The 16,777-nt window shown below is 46.5% G+C and overlaps 2 protein-coding genes across 2 annotated transcripts in view; one reads left to right on the plus strand and one right to left on the minus strand.

The window, feature by feature from the left end:
* Positions 1 to 16,777, minus strand: part of LOC128419859 (protein-arginine deiminase type-2-like) — a 104,420-nt gene that overhangs the window by 64,437 nt on the left and 23,206 nt on the right. Inside the window, exon 4 of the mRNA XM_053401050.1 lies at positions 10,647 to 10,721. Within this exon, the coding sequence (XP_053257025.1) occupies positions 10,647 to 10,669 (23 nt within the window). The 5' untranslated portion in view covers positions 10,670 to 10,721. The remainder of the gene's footprint in view (positions 1 to 10,646; positions 10,722 to 16,777) is intronic.
* Positions 15,526 to 16,777, plus strand: part of LOC128419869 (protein-arginine deiminase type-1-like) — a 32,891-nt gene continuing 31,639 nt past the window's right edge. The window contains exon 1 of the mRNA XM_053401071.1: positions 15,526 to 15,782. Within this exon, the coding sequence (XP_053257046.1) occupies positions 15,688 to 15,782 (95 nt within the window). The 5' untranslated portion in view covers positions 15,526 to 15,687. The remainder of the gene's footprint in view (positions 15,783 to 16,777) is intronic.

Raw genomic sequence — 16,777 nt, forward strand, 5'->3', positions numbered from 1 at the left:
AATAAAGATCAGGCTTACAAGCTGCTTTGCTTCTCAATATTCTCTGGTTGGCCTCTGTCTTTTTCCTCCGACCAATGGAGAACCCACAAAGGACTCTATAAGGGCTCTTGTGTCCCCCATAAGGGGATAAGGGCAGATTTCCGTTTATTACAACACGTTTACTTAGAAATAAGCCCCATTTTGCACATAATGAATTAAAGAAGATATTTAAAATGACTGTTCCCAAGATGTCTAAAGGATTATTGGGGCAGAGATTCCAAAAGAGATGGTTAATTTGTTTATGTATGCTACTGCTGCAGCCAGAATCCTGTATGTGCAGAAGTGGAAAAAAGAAGAAGTCCCAACAAAAGAAGTATGGATCTTAAAATTAATCGACTTTGCAGAGATGGCGAAGCTGACAGCAAGAATAAGAGATCAAAAGGAAGCGAACTTTGTCGAAGAGTGGAGGCTCTTTTTGGACTCTCTGAGCAAAAACTATATAGCCAAATGAAATCGCAAGCAGGACTTGAATAACGGGCAAGGGAAGCAGAATAAATAAATGATTGTTATAATTACAACAGAAAAAAAATGGCAGTTATGGCAGCAGATAAAGGAATACAACAGGAACGTCACAGACATAAGGATGGGGAGTCAAAATGTAAAAAATTATTATATTGAAAGTAAATTGAACAATGTCAAATGTTGCGTAAAAAACTAAAACAAAGGAAATAAGCCCCAATCTGCTAAAGTGAAGAAGGTGTGTTTCTAAAGTCAAAACAGGGAAATGAGGACTTGCATCCATGTTAACTGACCATATGGCTTCTGAAAGATGCAGGCAATGTTTTTTTTCAAAGGTCTGATTTCCATATAAGGTATATTTAAATCAGCCCTTAATTCAGAACCATGAGGACTAGAATCTTGCTCTGTTTTAAGAGAAAAGCTGTAGCTCCATGCATGCAGAATGCCCCAAGTTCAGTCCTCAGCATCTGGGAGGGCTGGGAGAGACCATCTGTCCAAAAGCCCTGGAGACCTGCTGCCAGTCAGTGTGGAAAATATTGAGCGAGATGGCCACAGGGTGTGACCAGGTATAGGGCAGCTTCCTCCGTTCTGTTAAGTTGTGGGCGAACATATCAGACGACACAGCGATTCTTCAAACAGCTCTTCTTTATTCTGAGGCCAGAACTGAACTGAGCTGAAGGGCTCAGTCAGCCTGCTTATATAGAGCTCCAGTACCTTGTTACTGTAACAACTTTCTAAAACTATCCAATCACTGAATGTCACTTTTGATCCTTCATTTGCATACAAACTATCCAATCACTGAACGCCACTTTCGATCCTTCATTTGCGTAACTATCTACAGTATCAGTATGTTCAACTTCAGAGCCCCTCTGAGCCAAAGGCAGAAAGCCCAGACAGCAGCCAAACGAAGCCTCAAGCGGTGGTTCCCACAGCGCAGCAACCCGGCAAAGGGGATGCAGCAAGGAAAACCACGGTCACCTCTCTGCTGGGAAGCGCTGAGCAAAGGCGAGTCCCTAGGCAGCGCAGCCGATTTGATCGGCACAAGGCATGCAAGCTCCACCCCCCCAGTCGTTCTTAGACTCCTTATTGGGTGAGCAAAGCAGCCAAGCAACACAATTGGAGCCTCCCTCCTCCCTGGCCAGCAGGGAGAGAGGGAGAGGAGCTGCTTCCTTTGAAACCCGGGAAATTTAAGGGACATCATCAATAAGGGACAGCAGCGGGACACGGCGCTGGGATAAGGGACTTTCCCGCCAAATAAGGGATGGTTGACAGCTATGAGACGGAGACATCCTTCTCCCTAGATTGGCTAAACCAACTGCAGTTTGGTGCTGACTCCACTAGAGGTCGCCAGCTCACCACTTCCAGCCCCTGAAAACAGAACTGAGTTAGGACCATAGAACTGCAGAGTGGGAAAAGGATCCAACGGTCATCTAGTCTAACCCCCTGCTACTTTGCAGTTCTGGAGGAAGGTGTCCTGGGCCATTTTCTTTGCTGCCCAGATGGGAGATGTTTACTGGTCTGAGCACCGTAGCCCATATGAGGCAGGAGGACGTTCCTGGATGTCTCAGCAGCGCCAACAGTCCTGGAATAAGCAAATAATAATAATAATAATAATAATAATAATAATAATAATAATAATAATAATTTATTATTTATACCCTGCCCATCTGGCTGGGCCTCCCCAGCCACTCTGGGCGGCTTCCATAAAAACCAAAAATACAGTAAAATATCACACGTTAAAAACTTCCCTGAACAGGGCTGCCTTAAGATGTCTTCTGAATGCCAGGTAGTTGTTTATCGCTTTGACATCTGATGGGAGGGCGTTCCACAGGGCGGGCGCCACTACCGAGAAGGCCCTCTGCCTGGTTCCCTGTAGCTTTGCTTCTCGCAATGAGGGAACCGCCAGAAGGCCCTCGGCGCTGGACCTCAGCGTCCGGGCAGAATGATGGGGGTGGAGACGCTCCTTCAGGTATACTGGACCGAGGCTGTTTAGGGCTTTAAAGGTCAGCACCAACACTTTGAATTGTGCTCGGAAACGTACTGGGAGCCAATGTAGGTCTTTCAAGACCGGTGTTATATGGTCTCGGCGGCCACCCCCAGTCACCAGTCTAGCTGCCGCATTCTGGATTAGTTGTAGTTTCCGAGTCACCTTCAAAGGTAGCCCCACGTAGAGTGCATTGCAGTAGTCCAAGCGTGAGATAACCAGAGCATGCACCACTCTGGCGAGACAGTCTGTGGGCAAGTAGGGTCTCAGCCTGCATACCAGATGGAGCTGATAAACAACTGCCCTGGACACAGCTGATTTAGGTGTGCTGCAGAGCACGTGCAAAGTGCCTTTCTCTCAATGCTGAGTAATTGGGGTCTGCACACCAGTGCACACACCCGACCTAGGATTAAGAGACAGGGCTTCCGAATAACAAATGCGTGCTGCAGAGCATGTGCAGAGCACCTTTCAGTACTGAGTAACCAGAGTCCATACACAAACACACATAAATCCCTAGGATTAAGAGATGGGGCTTCCACATAATAACAATGTGCCGCAGAGCATGTGCGAAGTACCTTTCTCTCATCCTTTTTCTCTCAATGCAGAAATTGACAGGAGTTGAAGGATTTGTAAGTGCAAAGAACCATTGGGAGAGTTTTCTTCAAGATAGTAACTTCTGCAGAGGGAATATTTGGGGACATTAAGAGCCAAGGATTGTTCTCCTGTACAAATTCAGATTGTTTATGTACTAATGTATTTCTTTAAAAAATGTTTAGGGGTACTCTCATTTTTACTGCTGAGACTTACTTCCGAGGAATCAGACCAGGGGATGGCTGCAATCCAAAACACACGCACCTACACACGCACGCACAAAAATGGAAAACGCTCCTTGGAGAGCTGAATCATCTCCTTGCCATTAACCCACGCCAAGCAACAGCCTGTTTCCCTGCTCACGCCAACCTCTCCCCTTATTTTAACCGCTGGTGACAAGCTCCATTCCGTGGCACCCCTAACATACACACACCACAAAAATCTGTGCACGCCCCCCATAGTAGGAGCCCTTGTTTGATCTTGCGCCCGCAGATACCCCATGCGCGCAGCAAGCTCCGCAAACGCCCAACACAAGCAACGCTGCGCTGGGAATGGGGTTCGCGGGTGAGGCGGGGGTGTGTGTCTTTGGCTTCCCTAGATGATCAGAATGGGGTGGGACATTACACACACACCCCCCCCAAAGAAACACAGCCACCAACTTCATCCTTGCAGCCATTGACAGCCCTTTTAGTTTCTTCTCGCGTTAGATTCAAAAAATGTTTAGGGGTACGCGTCCCTGTATCCCCCAGAAAAAAGCACTGAATGTAAGTGTGTTTCAGGGGCATGGCCCCGGGTGCAAAATTCTGAGGGGCCGCAGCCAGATGCCCCCACCCCCCATCCCAGGGGCAAAGGCGGCAGAGTATCCCAGACTTACGGTGAGCAGGCACGGAAATAGGGAGGCGGACATGGGGTGACCCTGGTGTGGCCCAGGCAAAGGCAAGTGATGGTCTAGTCTCAGAATGGGGAACATCATGTTTGGCCTTCCATTTTTTTAAAAAAGATATTTATTAAGATTTTCAATTTTTTATACGAACAAAAAGCAAACAAAAAGATTAAAAAAGACATATAGTTCATGATACAAACTTTTCAGTAACATATTTCTCTGACCTCCTCATACCTCCCCTTCTTGTATTCCCTTTCAAATTATTTGTTCAGCAAATCCTTAACTTAAAGCATTACAGCTTATAATATCACCTTATTTTCTATCCAAACCCTTTTTTTCTTCCATATTCCTTTATATCATTACAGCTAGAAACCACTCAATTTCAATCCAACATCATTCAGCATTCCTTAATTTTACAATATTTCTGTAAATAGTCCTTAAATTTTTTCCAGTCTTCTTCTGCCGACTCTTCTCCCTGGTCACGGATTCTGCTAGTCATTTCTGCCAATCCCATACAGTCAATCAGTTTCATCTGCCATTCTTCCAGAGTGGGTAGATCTTGCGTCTTCCAATACTTTGCGATGAGTATTCTTGCTGCTGTTGTAGCATACATAAAAAAAGTTCTGTCCTTCTTTGGCACCACTTGGCCGACCATGCCCAAGAGAAAGGCTTCTCGTTTCTTCAAGAAGGTATATTTAAATACCTTTTTCAATTCATTATATATCATTTCCCAGAAAGCCTCATCATGTTTGGCCTTCCAGATGGAGTTGGACTGCCAACTCCCATCAGCTGGCCGAAGCAAAAGTAAGAGAAGATGATGGGAGTTGTCCAGTAACATTTGGAGGTCCACAGATCTGTGTCAGAGGGTAAGCAGCTCCCTGCAAGCCATTCTGAATTATTTACCTCTCTGCACAAGGCAGGACTGGAACCTGTGCTCTCTCTCAGGTGCCCGCTCTGTAACCCGAGGGATCACACCTCTCTCCCATCAAAAACCATCCATTAACAAATCCCTTGCGGAAACACCCAGAGGAGGGAAACAAAGGCACCCAACCAAACCAGTCCGGTTGTGAAATCAAGCCTTTCCCACACGCCCCTCGTCGGTTTTGTCATCAATTCCACATGACAAATTGGCGGGTTGTTCTACAAAGCCGGGATTATGTTCCTGACGGCCCCAGTCCTGGCACGTGGGCAAGTGCGCCCAGGTTGCCAGCCACACTTTGCCTCCCACGTTTGGGCTGTGTGTGGCTCCCCTACATCAAAGTTCAGCAGGTACGCAGCCTGGGGGTCATTTTGGACTCATGGCTGTCCATGGAGGCTCAGGTTAATTTTGCGTCCAGGGCAGCTGTCTACCAGCTCCATTTGGTACACCAGCTGAGACCCTACCTGCCCGCGGACTGTCTTGCCATGGTCATCCATGCTCTGGTTATCTTGGACTACTGCAAGGCGCTCTACCTGGGGCTACCCTTGAAGGGGACTCAGAAACTACAAATCATCCAGAATACAGCAGATAGACAAGTGACTGGGAGTAGCTGCTGGGACCATATAACACTGGCCCTAAAGCATGGGTAGGCAAACTAAGGCCCGAGGGGCCAGATCCGGCCCAATAACCTTCTAAATCCAGCTTGTGGATGGTCCGGGAATCAGCTTGTTTTTACATGAGTAGAATGTGTCCTTTTATTTAAAATGGATCTCTGGGTTATTTGTGGAGCACAGGAATTCGTTCTCTCCTCCCTCCCCGCAGAAAAAAAATATAGTCCGGCCCCCCACAAGGACCCCTGCTGAACAAGTTTGCTGACCTCTGCCCTAAAGGATCTACATTGGTTCCCAGTACATTTCTGAGCACAATTCAAAATGTTGATGCTGACCTTTAAAGCCCTAAATGGCCTCGGCCCAGTACAATCATACCTCAGATTGAAGTTGCTTTAGGTTGAGTGTTTTTGGGTTGCGCTCCACAGTGACCAGGAACTAACGGAATGGGTTACTTCTGGGTTTCGCTGCCCATGCATGTGCAGACACTCAAAATGACGTCACGCACATGTGCAGACGCGGCGAATCGCAACCCGCACACGTGGAGACGCGGATTGCGTTCGCTTCAGGATGCGAACGGGGCTCTGGAACGGATCCCATTCGTATCCAGAGGTACCACTATATACCTGAAGGAGCGTCTCCACCCCCATCATTCAACCTGGACACTGAGGTCCATCTCTAAGGGTCTTCTGGTGGTTCCCTCACTGCAAGAAGTAAAATTACAGGGAACCAGGCAGAGGGCCTTCTTGATTGTAGTGTCTGCCCTGTGGAGCACCCTCCCTTCAGATGTCAAGGAAAGAAAGAACTATACAGATTTTGGAAGACATCCGAACGCAGCCCTGTATTGGGGAGTTTTTGTTATTTTTTAATATGTGTTGGAAGCCAAACATAATGGCTGGGGAAACCCAGTCAGATGGGTGGGGTACAAATAATAAAATTATTATTAAGTAAGAGGATATGCTGTATGTGTGCCAAATAGATACTGGGGATTACCAAGAAAAGAAAAGAAAAAAGGAATGTAGACTCATTGGGGCAGAGACCTATCTTCCTGCTCTTATTCTATAATGCTTCAAATGCTGTTATATTGTTATAACAATGTGTTATATTGTTACATACTTCATTGGTATTATTACTGATGACTAATAATGAGAAGCGGGACACGGGTGGCGCTGTGGGTAAAAGCCTCAGCGCCTAGGGCTTGCCGATCGAAAGGTCGGCGGTTCGAATCCCTGCGGCGGGGTGCGCTCCCGTTGTTCGGTCCCAGCGCCTGCCAACCTAGCAGTTTGAAAGCACCCCCGGGTGCAAGTAGATAAATAGGGACCGCTTACTAGCGGGAAGGTAAACGGCGTTTCCGTGTGCGGCTCTGGCTCGCCAGAGCAGCGATGTCACGCTGGCCATGTGACCCGGAAGTGTCTGCGGACAGCGCTGGCCCCCGGCCTCTTGAGTGAGATGGGCGCACAACCCTAGAGTCTGTCAAGACTGGCCCGTATGGGCAGGGGTACCTTTACCTTTTTAATAATGAGAAGCAGGGTGCACATACTCTAAATCAGGGGTTTCCAAATGGTGGTTCATGAACCAGCAGTCTGTAGGCTTCATTCAGGCAGCTGTAAAAATACAATTAAAAGTCACACAGCATTTAGCAGAGCCCATTGCAATTGCTACACCAGGCAGGGAAATCATTTAGTGGGTCTACAAAGATACTCCATGAATTTCTCTTATCCCCCTTTAAAGCCACCCAAGTTGGTGGCCACCCATGCATCCTGTGGGAGGGAGTTCCACAGTTTAACACTGCACTGCATGAAGGACTTTCTTTTATCTGTCCTGAATCTTCCAACATTCAGCTTCATTGAATGTCAACAAATTCTGCTGTTATGGGAGAGGGAGGAAAAAAATTATCTGTCCATTTTCTCCAGGCTATGCCTAATCCATCACAGAATCATAGAATTGTAGAGTTGGAAGGGACCCCGGGATCATCTAGTCAAACCCCCTGCAATGCATGCTACCTCTTATTTTTCTCTGAATTAAAACATCCCAAACGCTGCAATATTTCTTCACGGGGAGCCGCTCCATCCCCTTGATAATTTTGCAGACCCTCCAAGTGTCCCTATTTTCCAGGGACAGACCCAGATTTACAGAAGCAGCCCTGGTTTCGGATTTGAACCTGGAATGTCCCACTTTTCATTAGGACACCCCTATTTTCATCAGAGAAATATTGGAGGGTATGGAGTTATGCAACCCCATGAGCCAAGGAGATAAGTAACTGTACAGTGGTACCTCGGGTTAAGTACTTAATTCGTTCCGGAGGTCCGTTCTTAACCTGAAACTGTTCTTAACCTGAAGCACCACTTTAGCTAATGGGGCCTCCTGCTGCCACTGCTGCACAATTTCTGTTCTCATCCTGAAGCAAAGTTCTTAACCCGAGGTACTATTTCTGAAGCATATGTAACCTGAAGTGTATGTAACCTGAAGAGTATGTAACCCGAGGTACCACTGTACAACCTTTAGAAGACATCTGACAGCAGCCTGGTATCAGGAAGTTTTTATTATGTGTTATTATGTTTTATATATGTTGGAAGCCACCCAGAGTGGCTGGGGCAACCCAGCCAGATGGGCAGGATATGAATAATAAAATTATTATTATTATTATTATTATTATTATTATTATTATTATTATGGAATAGGATGTCCCTGTTTTCATTGGGAAAATGTTGGAAGGTATGGTTTTCTGAACATAAGTGGGCAAAGTTGGACAATTTCATGGAGGATAAGTGTTTTAATGGCTACTAGCCAGGACTGCTCTTCTGCTCAGTTCCTTCTTATGGGTTTCTCATGCAGGGCATCTGTGAGAAGAGGATGGGCCACTGGCCTGATCCTGCAGGGCTTTTCTTAGCTTCACAAGCAAAGGGACCCCTTCATGACCCTAAGCCACCAAGACCGGATTTGTGACATTCTTCTTGCTCTGCCCAGCAAAGACGGTTCGCTGCCAGGAAAGGTGAATTGTTTTACCAGAACTTTATACTACTAATAGTTTAAAGGGAGAGAGGAAAAGGGGGGGACCTCTGAGTCAATGCAAGATTTCAGCATGCAAACCCAGGGCTTGTGCCAAAATAAATCATGCAGGACGACTCTGACAAACAGCATTAATCATAAGTTAATGCCCAGGTTTGGCTGAGGCTCCTTGGCGCTGGTCGTATATCTTGCCCCAGGATTTAAATGGAGAAAAAGAAGACATGCCTCAGTTAATTATACATATTACAGAAAATAGCCTGGGAATGGATTGTTCTGATCATTCTAGACGGTTCTGGTGGGGAACCCTAAGGAATGCATGAAATCATAGAATTGTAAAGTTGGAAGGGACGACGAGGGTCATCTAGTCCAACCCGCTGCAATATTTTTGCCCATGAGACTCGAACCCATGACCTTGTAGTTAGGAGTCTCATGCTCCACTAACGGAGCTATCTAAAGAATCACGTACAGAATTAGGCCATGGTCTATCCGGCTTAATATTGTCTCCACTGACTGGCAGCAATGGCTCTCCGAGGTTTCAGACAGGGCCCCCTTCCAGCCCGACCTGGGACCTTCTGCATGCCAAACAGGTGCTCTGCCACTGAGTTACAGCCCTTTCCTTAAGACGTAAGAATATAGGGCACTGTGTTATACCAAGCCAGACTCTTTGGCGCAGCTATACTGACTGACAGGGGCTCTCCAGGATTCTTGGAGACGCTCCAGGCTCGGGATTCAAGCTCTCACCTTCTGATCTCCAATTTGACGGGGGAACAAGAAGCGCCACAGGCTGAAGAATAAGAAGGAATATGGGGGTGAGGGAAAGAGAAAGAAAGAGGGCACTTTGGGATGTGGGGCAGATCCACATTTAAGGAAAATTCTGTGCACGTTTAAAGCACATGAGTTTACCCCCCAAAATCCTGGAAACTGTTGTGAGCCACAATGCCCAGCGCCCTTAGCAAACTACGGTTCCCAGGACTCTCTGGAGGAAGCCATGCACTTTAAATGTGTGTTGAATGTGTTTTAAATGTAGGGTGCGGATCTAGAGGTGACGCTTAACCATGTACGATTTCTTTTCGCCCAGCTATCCATTCTGGAGAGCTATATCTGCAGGACTGTTGCTGCAAAACCCGAACGCTTCCCTTTTTAGAGGAGAGATTCCAAGCAGTTCAGGTGCAGAGGGGATATTCTCTCTCCCCACTGCCACCCAGTGGTCTTCCCTGGCTCTGCGACCTTGCGCCAGAGGTATGTAGACACCCCGACACCATATGGCCAATGCAATCAGACTAATTAAATAAATCCTCCCACAAACAAGAACTTGCTGTTGCTTCCTCCTTTCATTGCCTGCAATTAGCTGGTGAGGCTTCGTAGGTCAGTCGGCAATTATACTCGCTGGCATACTAATTAATGCATGCAATTAGCAACTTAAGGAGATGATTAAACTATCCTGGGTGGCGGCGCTGCATTTGGTTGTGGGTCTGATGAAAAGGAAGTGCAGTCCCTACAAATGGGGACCCCACCATCCTGCCCTTTAACAAGTTCTTCCATAGCAGCAATGGCCAGGTGGTTATCTAGTCACAGACTGTCATTTTTCTGCTTTCTAAAGCATCCCATGGACTGCAAGAAGATCAAACCTCTCCATTCTGAAGGAAATCAGCCCTGAGTGCTCACTGGAAGGACAGATCCTGAAGCTGAGGCTCCAATACTTTGGCCACCTCATGAGAAGAGAAGACTCCCTGGAAAAGACCCTGATGTTGGGAAAGATGGAGGGCACAAGGAGAAGGGGATGACAGAGGACGAGATGGTTGGACAGTGTTCTCGAAGCTACCAGCATGAGTTTGACCAAACTGCGTGAGGCAGTGGAAGACAGGAGTGCCTGGCGTGCTCTGGTCGATGGGGTCACAAAGGGTCGGACATGACTAAATGACTAAACAACAACAACAACAACAACAACAACAACAAAAACATCCTAGGCTTCTGAAAGGACTTTGAGGGTCATCTAGTACAGCCCCCTGCAATGCAGGAACTGCAGCTAATGAATATAATCACGGAACCCTCCACAAACACCTCTCTGATAAGTAAAGCAATAAAGCAATGCAACAGTCAAATAATAGGAGTTTTTAAAAGATGCAAACATAAAATAGGCGTGGTGCAACTTACTTAAAATGCTGGCTGGTCATCATCAAGCAGTTGATGCTTGCCTTCCAACATTTCTTCGATGAAAATAGGGACGTCCTAAGGAAAAGCGAGACATTTCAGGATCAAATCATGTTTTGAGCATATTACACCGATCCTGGTTTGAGCGTATTACACTCTTTCCATATGAACCTACGCAGACCCTGAGATCATCTTCTGAGGCCCTCCTTCATGTGCCTCTTCCTCGAGAGGTCTGGAGGGTGGCAACACAAGAACGGGGCCTTCTCTGCAGTGGCTCTCTGTCTGTGGAATGCTCTCCCCAGGGAAGTTCGCCTGGCACCTTCATTACACACTTTTAGCCGCCAGGCAAAAACATTCCTTTTTAACCAGGCCCTTGGTTGATCTGTTTGACATCCTATACCCTATTAAAATGTGGCTCTTTTCTGGGAGGGGTGGGGCGTGCTATTGGGTGGTTGTTTTTATTCTGATATATGTTGTGATCTTTTCTGTGAACCGCCCTGAATGAATGAATGAATGAATGGGAAACCAGGACAGCTTCTGTAAATCCAGGACTGCCCCTGGAAAATAGGGACACTTGGAGGAACTGTTGATGTTCAACAGGGAAGGTTGCCTGCCTGCTATCAAGTGGGAGGGAGTTGCACATTTGGGCCTGAACGCACAGCAACATATGCATCTGAGCCATGGGGTGGGGGACACACTAGAACAGACATGAGGATATAACATGAGGCCTGCTGGATCAGACCAGTGGCCCATCTAGCCCAGCATCTTGTTCTCACAGTGGTCAACCAGGTGCCCCCAAAGGAAACCCCCAAGTACGACCCAGGCACAAGTGCCCTCTCCCCTCCTGCAGATTCCAGCAACTTGGATTCAGAAGCATCGCTTCATCTAACTGGGGAGGCAAAGCATCACTGCTTCCTGCAGGAGTGAGTTCCATAGATTAACCATGCACTGGACTCCCCCAAAGATCACGGTGATCAAGCAGAGATTTAAGAAATCAGGTGTTCCTTAAATTATTCTGGACCAAAGTTGATAAGGACCACACAAATTAATGAACTAAACCTGGCTGGATAACCTATAGGCAGGCAGTGTAATTTCTGTCTGTCCCACCAACAGTCTAGCTGCAGAATTTTGCGCCAAAAATGAACAGAATTACAAATAATGGGAATTACAAATAAAGTCGTGCTCCATTCTGGAAAAATGAATCAACAGAAACTAGCACTGGTACCAGCCATATTTGTGAACAGGTTTGGGGAGATTTGATTCAGTCTGCATTTTGAGCCTAACCAATTTGCACATTCTGGAACCATATGAGAACCAAAACAGAACAGTCCTTCAAAATTCACACTTCTCTGAATTTTGCAATGCAGCTCTCCAGCCGGGCAACGTGTACAGAAATGCATGTACTGGGGTGAACTGTGCATAAAACTGGACATATTAGTGAAATCAGCACCCCAAAATGTGTTACGTCAGGGAAAACTGCAAGAATGTGCTAAGGGAATGTACATGCCAAAACGCTGGTGGATCTTTAGGCTTACTCTTTTAAAAATCTGCAAATTGATGTGGAAGTGTGCAAAGCTCCCGCTTGGACTACTGCAATGCTCTCTACGTGGGGCTACCTTTGAAGGTGACTCGGAAACTACAACTAATCCAGAATGCGGCAGCTAGACTGGTGACTGGGGGCGGCCGCCGAGACCATATAACACCGGTCTTGAAAGACCTACATTGGCTCCCAGTACGTTTCCAAGCACAATTCAAAGTGTTGGTGCTGACCTTTAAAGCCCTAAACGGCCTCGGTTCAGTATACCTGAAGGAGCGTCTCCACCCCCATCATTCTGCCCGGACGCTGAGGTCCAGCGCTGAGGGCCTTCTGGCAGTTCCCTCATTGCGAGAAGCAAAGCTACAGGGAACCAGGCAGAGGGCCTTCTCGGTAGTGGCGCCCGCCCTGTGGAACGCCCTTCCAGCAGATGTCAAAGCGATAAACAACTACCTGACATTCAGAAGACATCTTAAGGCAGCCCTGTTCAGGGAAGTTTTTAACGTGTGATATTTTACTGTATTTTTGGTTTTTATGGAAGCCGCCCAGAGTGGCTGGGGAGGCCCAGCCAGATGGGCGGGGTATAAATAATAAATTATTATTATTATTATTATAAAGCTGAATTTAAGACTGAAAAAATGGGGGGAAATGGAGAGAAACTGACATGGATAGATTTGCTGATCCATAGATGTGCAGAACATATTGGATTATATTGAACGAAGTGCTAACTCACTGAAATTAATGATCTTAAGATACGTTATTCATTTGTTCATTGTATCTGTATCCCATCTTTCCTCTAAGGAGCTGAGGGTGGCCTAACTGGTTCTCCTCTTCTTTCACTCCCCACAACATCCCTGCAAGGTAGTGTAGGCTGTGAGTGAGTGACTAGCCCACAAGGTTACACCTAGGAGGCTCTATGGCCGAGAGGAAGATTCAAACCCTGGTCTCTCCTACGTCCTAGTCTGCTATGCCACACAGTCTAATCAGAAGTATGCAGCTCAGTTACGTATAATGCCATATTATGGGTTCTGTTTTAATCCCAGTTAATTATAACATCTCAAATTATAGCATCCGCTCTCCTGGCTATGATGAAGCGGTGACTGTTGCCCTGTCAGATGGGCAAAATCTGACATCTGACCTGGGAAGGGAGCTGTGTCTCTCTTGGCTGCTCAGCCTGAGGTCATGAAGAAGAGGAGAGACAGCGCCCCAAGCCATCGGGACAACCTGGCTCCTCTAGTGCCGTGTCAATTGCTCCTCCAGGATTGCAGGGGTGATCCAAGGGTAAAAGTCACAGGGGTTTCTTTTTTTCAAAAGGTGCTTCCAGACAGTCAGTTTTCAGTAGGGATTCAACAAACCATAAAATTGGAGGGGTCATCTAGTCCGACCCCCTGCCAGGAAGGAACTGCAATTAAAGAATTCAATCACATGGGAGCAAACTCAGGTCACACAACTGAAGTTCGTATTCACAACATGCCTGTTCTCTGCCTGTCCGCCCAGCAAATTGGTCTTTTTGTGATAAGAAAAGCAATAAGGAATTGGACTCTTTCTGATGAGGAAATGCACCGGGGAGAATGGGATCACTCAACACCAGTGGTGTAGCGTGGGTTGGCAGTGCCCGGGTCTGCACAGAGGGAGGGGGTGGAAGGGAGGGAGGGAAATGGGCAGAGCATGCATGCACATTCAACTGCCTAATGGCGTCTGCGTCACCCAAGAGATCACTGCCACAGAGATAAGAAGAGAAAATACATTCCATTGTCTGGAGAAGTCACTTCCTGGTTTGCATGGAAAAGCCATTTTATTCATACCCTTAATTGTTGCATTATACTTGTTGCTAACCCTCATAACTCCATCTTATCTCTCTCCCCCCCCTCCCGTCCCCCATATCTTGAATCCTGCTTGTGATTTCATATCTCTAAAATACTTTGACAAATAGTAAACAAAAAAGCAAAAAAGGCCTCCATTTTCCATAAACAGTTCACAGTTTTGATCTCTTGGTTTTACAGTCAGATTTCACCATTTCAGCATAATCCATTAATATTATAAGTCGTTTTTCTTTGGTTGGAATCTCTCCCTCTTTCCATTTTTGCATGTAAAAGATTCCGGCTGCAGTTGTTGCATACATAAAAAGATTAGTCAGCTTCTTTGGAACCTCCGTCCCCATTATCCCTAGCAAAAAGGCTTCAGGGGTTTTTTTTGGGGGGGGGAATTATCAATTTAAACATATTTTTAAATTCATTATACCCCCCTGTTAAGTTGTAGGTGAACATATCAGACGACACAGCGATTCTTCAAACAGCTCTTGTTTATTCACAGGCCAGAACAGAACGCAACAGTAACCATTTTCTGTAACTATCCAATCACTGAACGTCACTTTCAATCCCCTATTTGCATATGTGGACCTGAGTGAAAACTATCTACAGTACTCCCGAATTCCTTGGCCGCCCAGGTTCCTGTGGGAAACCCACAAGCAGCATTTGAGCACCAGAGCCCTGTTCCCTCCTGCGGTCCCCAGCAATTGGGATTATATGGCCGCCAGGACCATATAACACCGGTCCTAAAGGATTTCCACTGGCTCCCTGTACGTTTCCAAGCACAATTCAAAGTGTTGGTGCTGACCTAAATGGCCCTTGTATACCTGAAGGAGCGTCTCCACCCCCATCATTCTGCTTGGACACTGAGGTCCACCTCTGAGGGCTTTCTGGAGGTTCCCTCACTTCGAGAAGTGAAGTTACAAGGAACCAGGCAAAGGTCCTTCTCGGCAGTGGCACCCTCCCTGTGGAACGCCCTCCCGTCAGATGTCAAGGAGATAAAGAACTACACAGCTTTTATAAGACATCTGAAGGCAGCCCTGTATCGGGAGGCTTTTAATGTTTGATGTTTTATTATCTTTTTATATGTGCTGGCAGCCGCCCAGATGGATGGGATTTAAATGTTGTTGTTGTTGTTAAGACGCATCACTGTCTCTGACTGCAGAGGAAAAGCATAGGCTTCAATAGCCCTCTCCAACCCCAAATCAATTTTCCCTGCCCAGGTGCCCTATTCCCCCGCTTGGTAACGAAACACAACATCTCCTAGCACCCTGAGTAATACGCAAAGAAAAGAACACATGAATAGCTAAATTATAGTATTCCTCGTAGCCAGGAGTCCTGCCCTTTCTGTCTCTCAGCGTGTGACCTCCCTGATGATCCAACACCCTTGCACACCCAGGTCCCTACCAAAGGACCCAGATTTTGAAGTCTTTTGGGGAGAGATTGGAACCTCCTCCCTCTCTCCCTTCCCCAACTATATATTCCTCTCCATATATCTATATATTTCAGATCCCAGCTGCACTCGAAGGCAAGGAGACAGCACCAACACACCAAAGAGGGAAAGGGAACAAGGTGCAGCAGAGGTCCCAGGGTTCCTTTTCGCCTTCCTAAGCCAGTCATGCTGGTTTCCCCGTGAAAACAGGACAATCCAGGCTCTCTGCAAAAGTGCTAATTTTGGCCACCTTTTCTCCCCGCTGAGACAATGACAGCCAGGCAGAGAGTAGTGCGGGTGTCCACCGAGCAGCCGAACTACATCGTCTGCGTGCTGGGGACAGAAATCTCGATAGACATCCATGGGTAAGTGATGGCGTTTCTGTGGGCAAGTGATGGCATTTTGCATGGGCTGGCAGTTGAGAGAGAATAGGCAGCCCTGGGTGGTTAAAGGGCTAGGTGCTGGGTTCGATCTTAGCTGTGTCTGGCAATAAGCAAGGTCATTGTTTTTCTGATCTCTGTCCTACAACATTGTTGTGAGCGGGACTGAGGTGATGCACGTGGGGCACTGGGGGAAAAGTGTGCCTTAAATCCTTATTTTTAAAAAATGTATTGGCACCAGCTTTCAATGGCACGAACCCACAAGACTCGTCATTTAAAACAGGGTCTAATATATTTTAAGCAATACTTCCTTGAAGGGTCATCCTTGACAATAGACCTCTCCAATAGAACACCTGCTTTGCATGCAGAAGGTCCCGGGTTCAATTTCTGGCATCTCCAGGTAGGGTTAGGGAGGTCTCCCTGGGGAGCTGCTGCCAGTCAGTGTAGACAGTACAGAGCTAGATGGATCTATGGTCTGACTTGCTAGAAGGCAACTTCCTACTAGCTATTAAAAAACTCAGAAACTATAGCTCACCAGGGGTTGACATCCAGAAATCCCTGACCAGTGGCTATGATGGCTGGGATTCCATATCGTCCAACATTTGTCTAGTGAAAATAGGGACAATTCAACAACAACAACGTTTCTGAATAATAATTCTGGGCTCGATGGGCCACTGGCTTGATCCAGCAGGCTCTTCTTACATTATGCTTCTATGTTATTTATTCATCTATTTCATAAAATGTATACACCACTTGATGGTAAAAAGCTAATAACCCTCAAAGCACTTTACAAAATATAAAACAGTAAAATCAGGAAAAATTTGAAGCCACGCTTCAAAATATACAAAAAGTTAAAATACTAGAATAGATTAAAATCTGCACCAACTTTCTAAGAGTCTAGATATGCTTGTTTAATCAATAATGTTTTAAGCAGGTGCTGAAAGGAATACAGTGGAGGCAGCTGATTGCTATCAAGGGGC

This window comes from Podarcis raffonei, chromosome 8, assembly GCF_027172205.1.
Source record: "Podarcis raffonei isolate rPodRaf1 chromosome 8, rPodRaf1.pri, whole genome shotgun sequence".
Taxonomy (NCBI): Eukaryota; Metazoa; Chordata; class Lepidosauria; order Squamata; family Lacertidae; genus Podarcis; species Podarcis raffonei.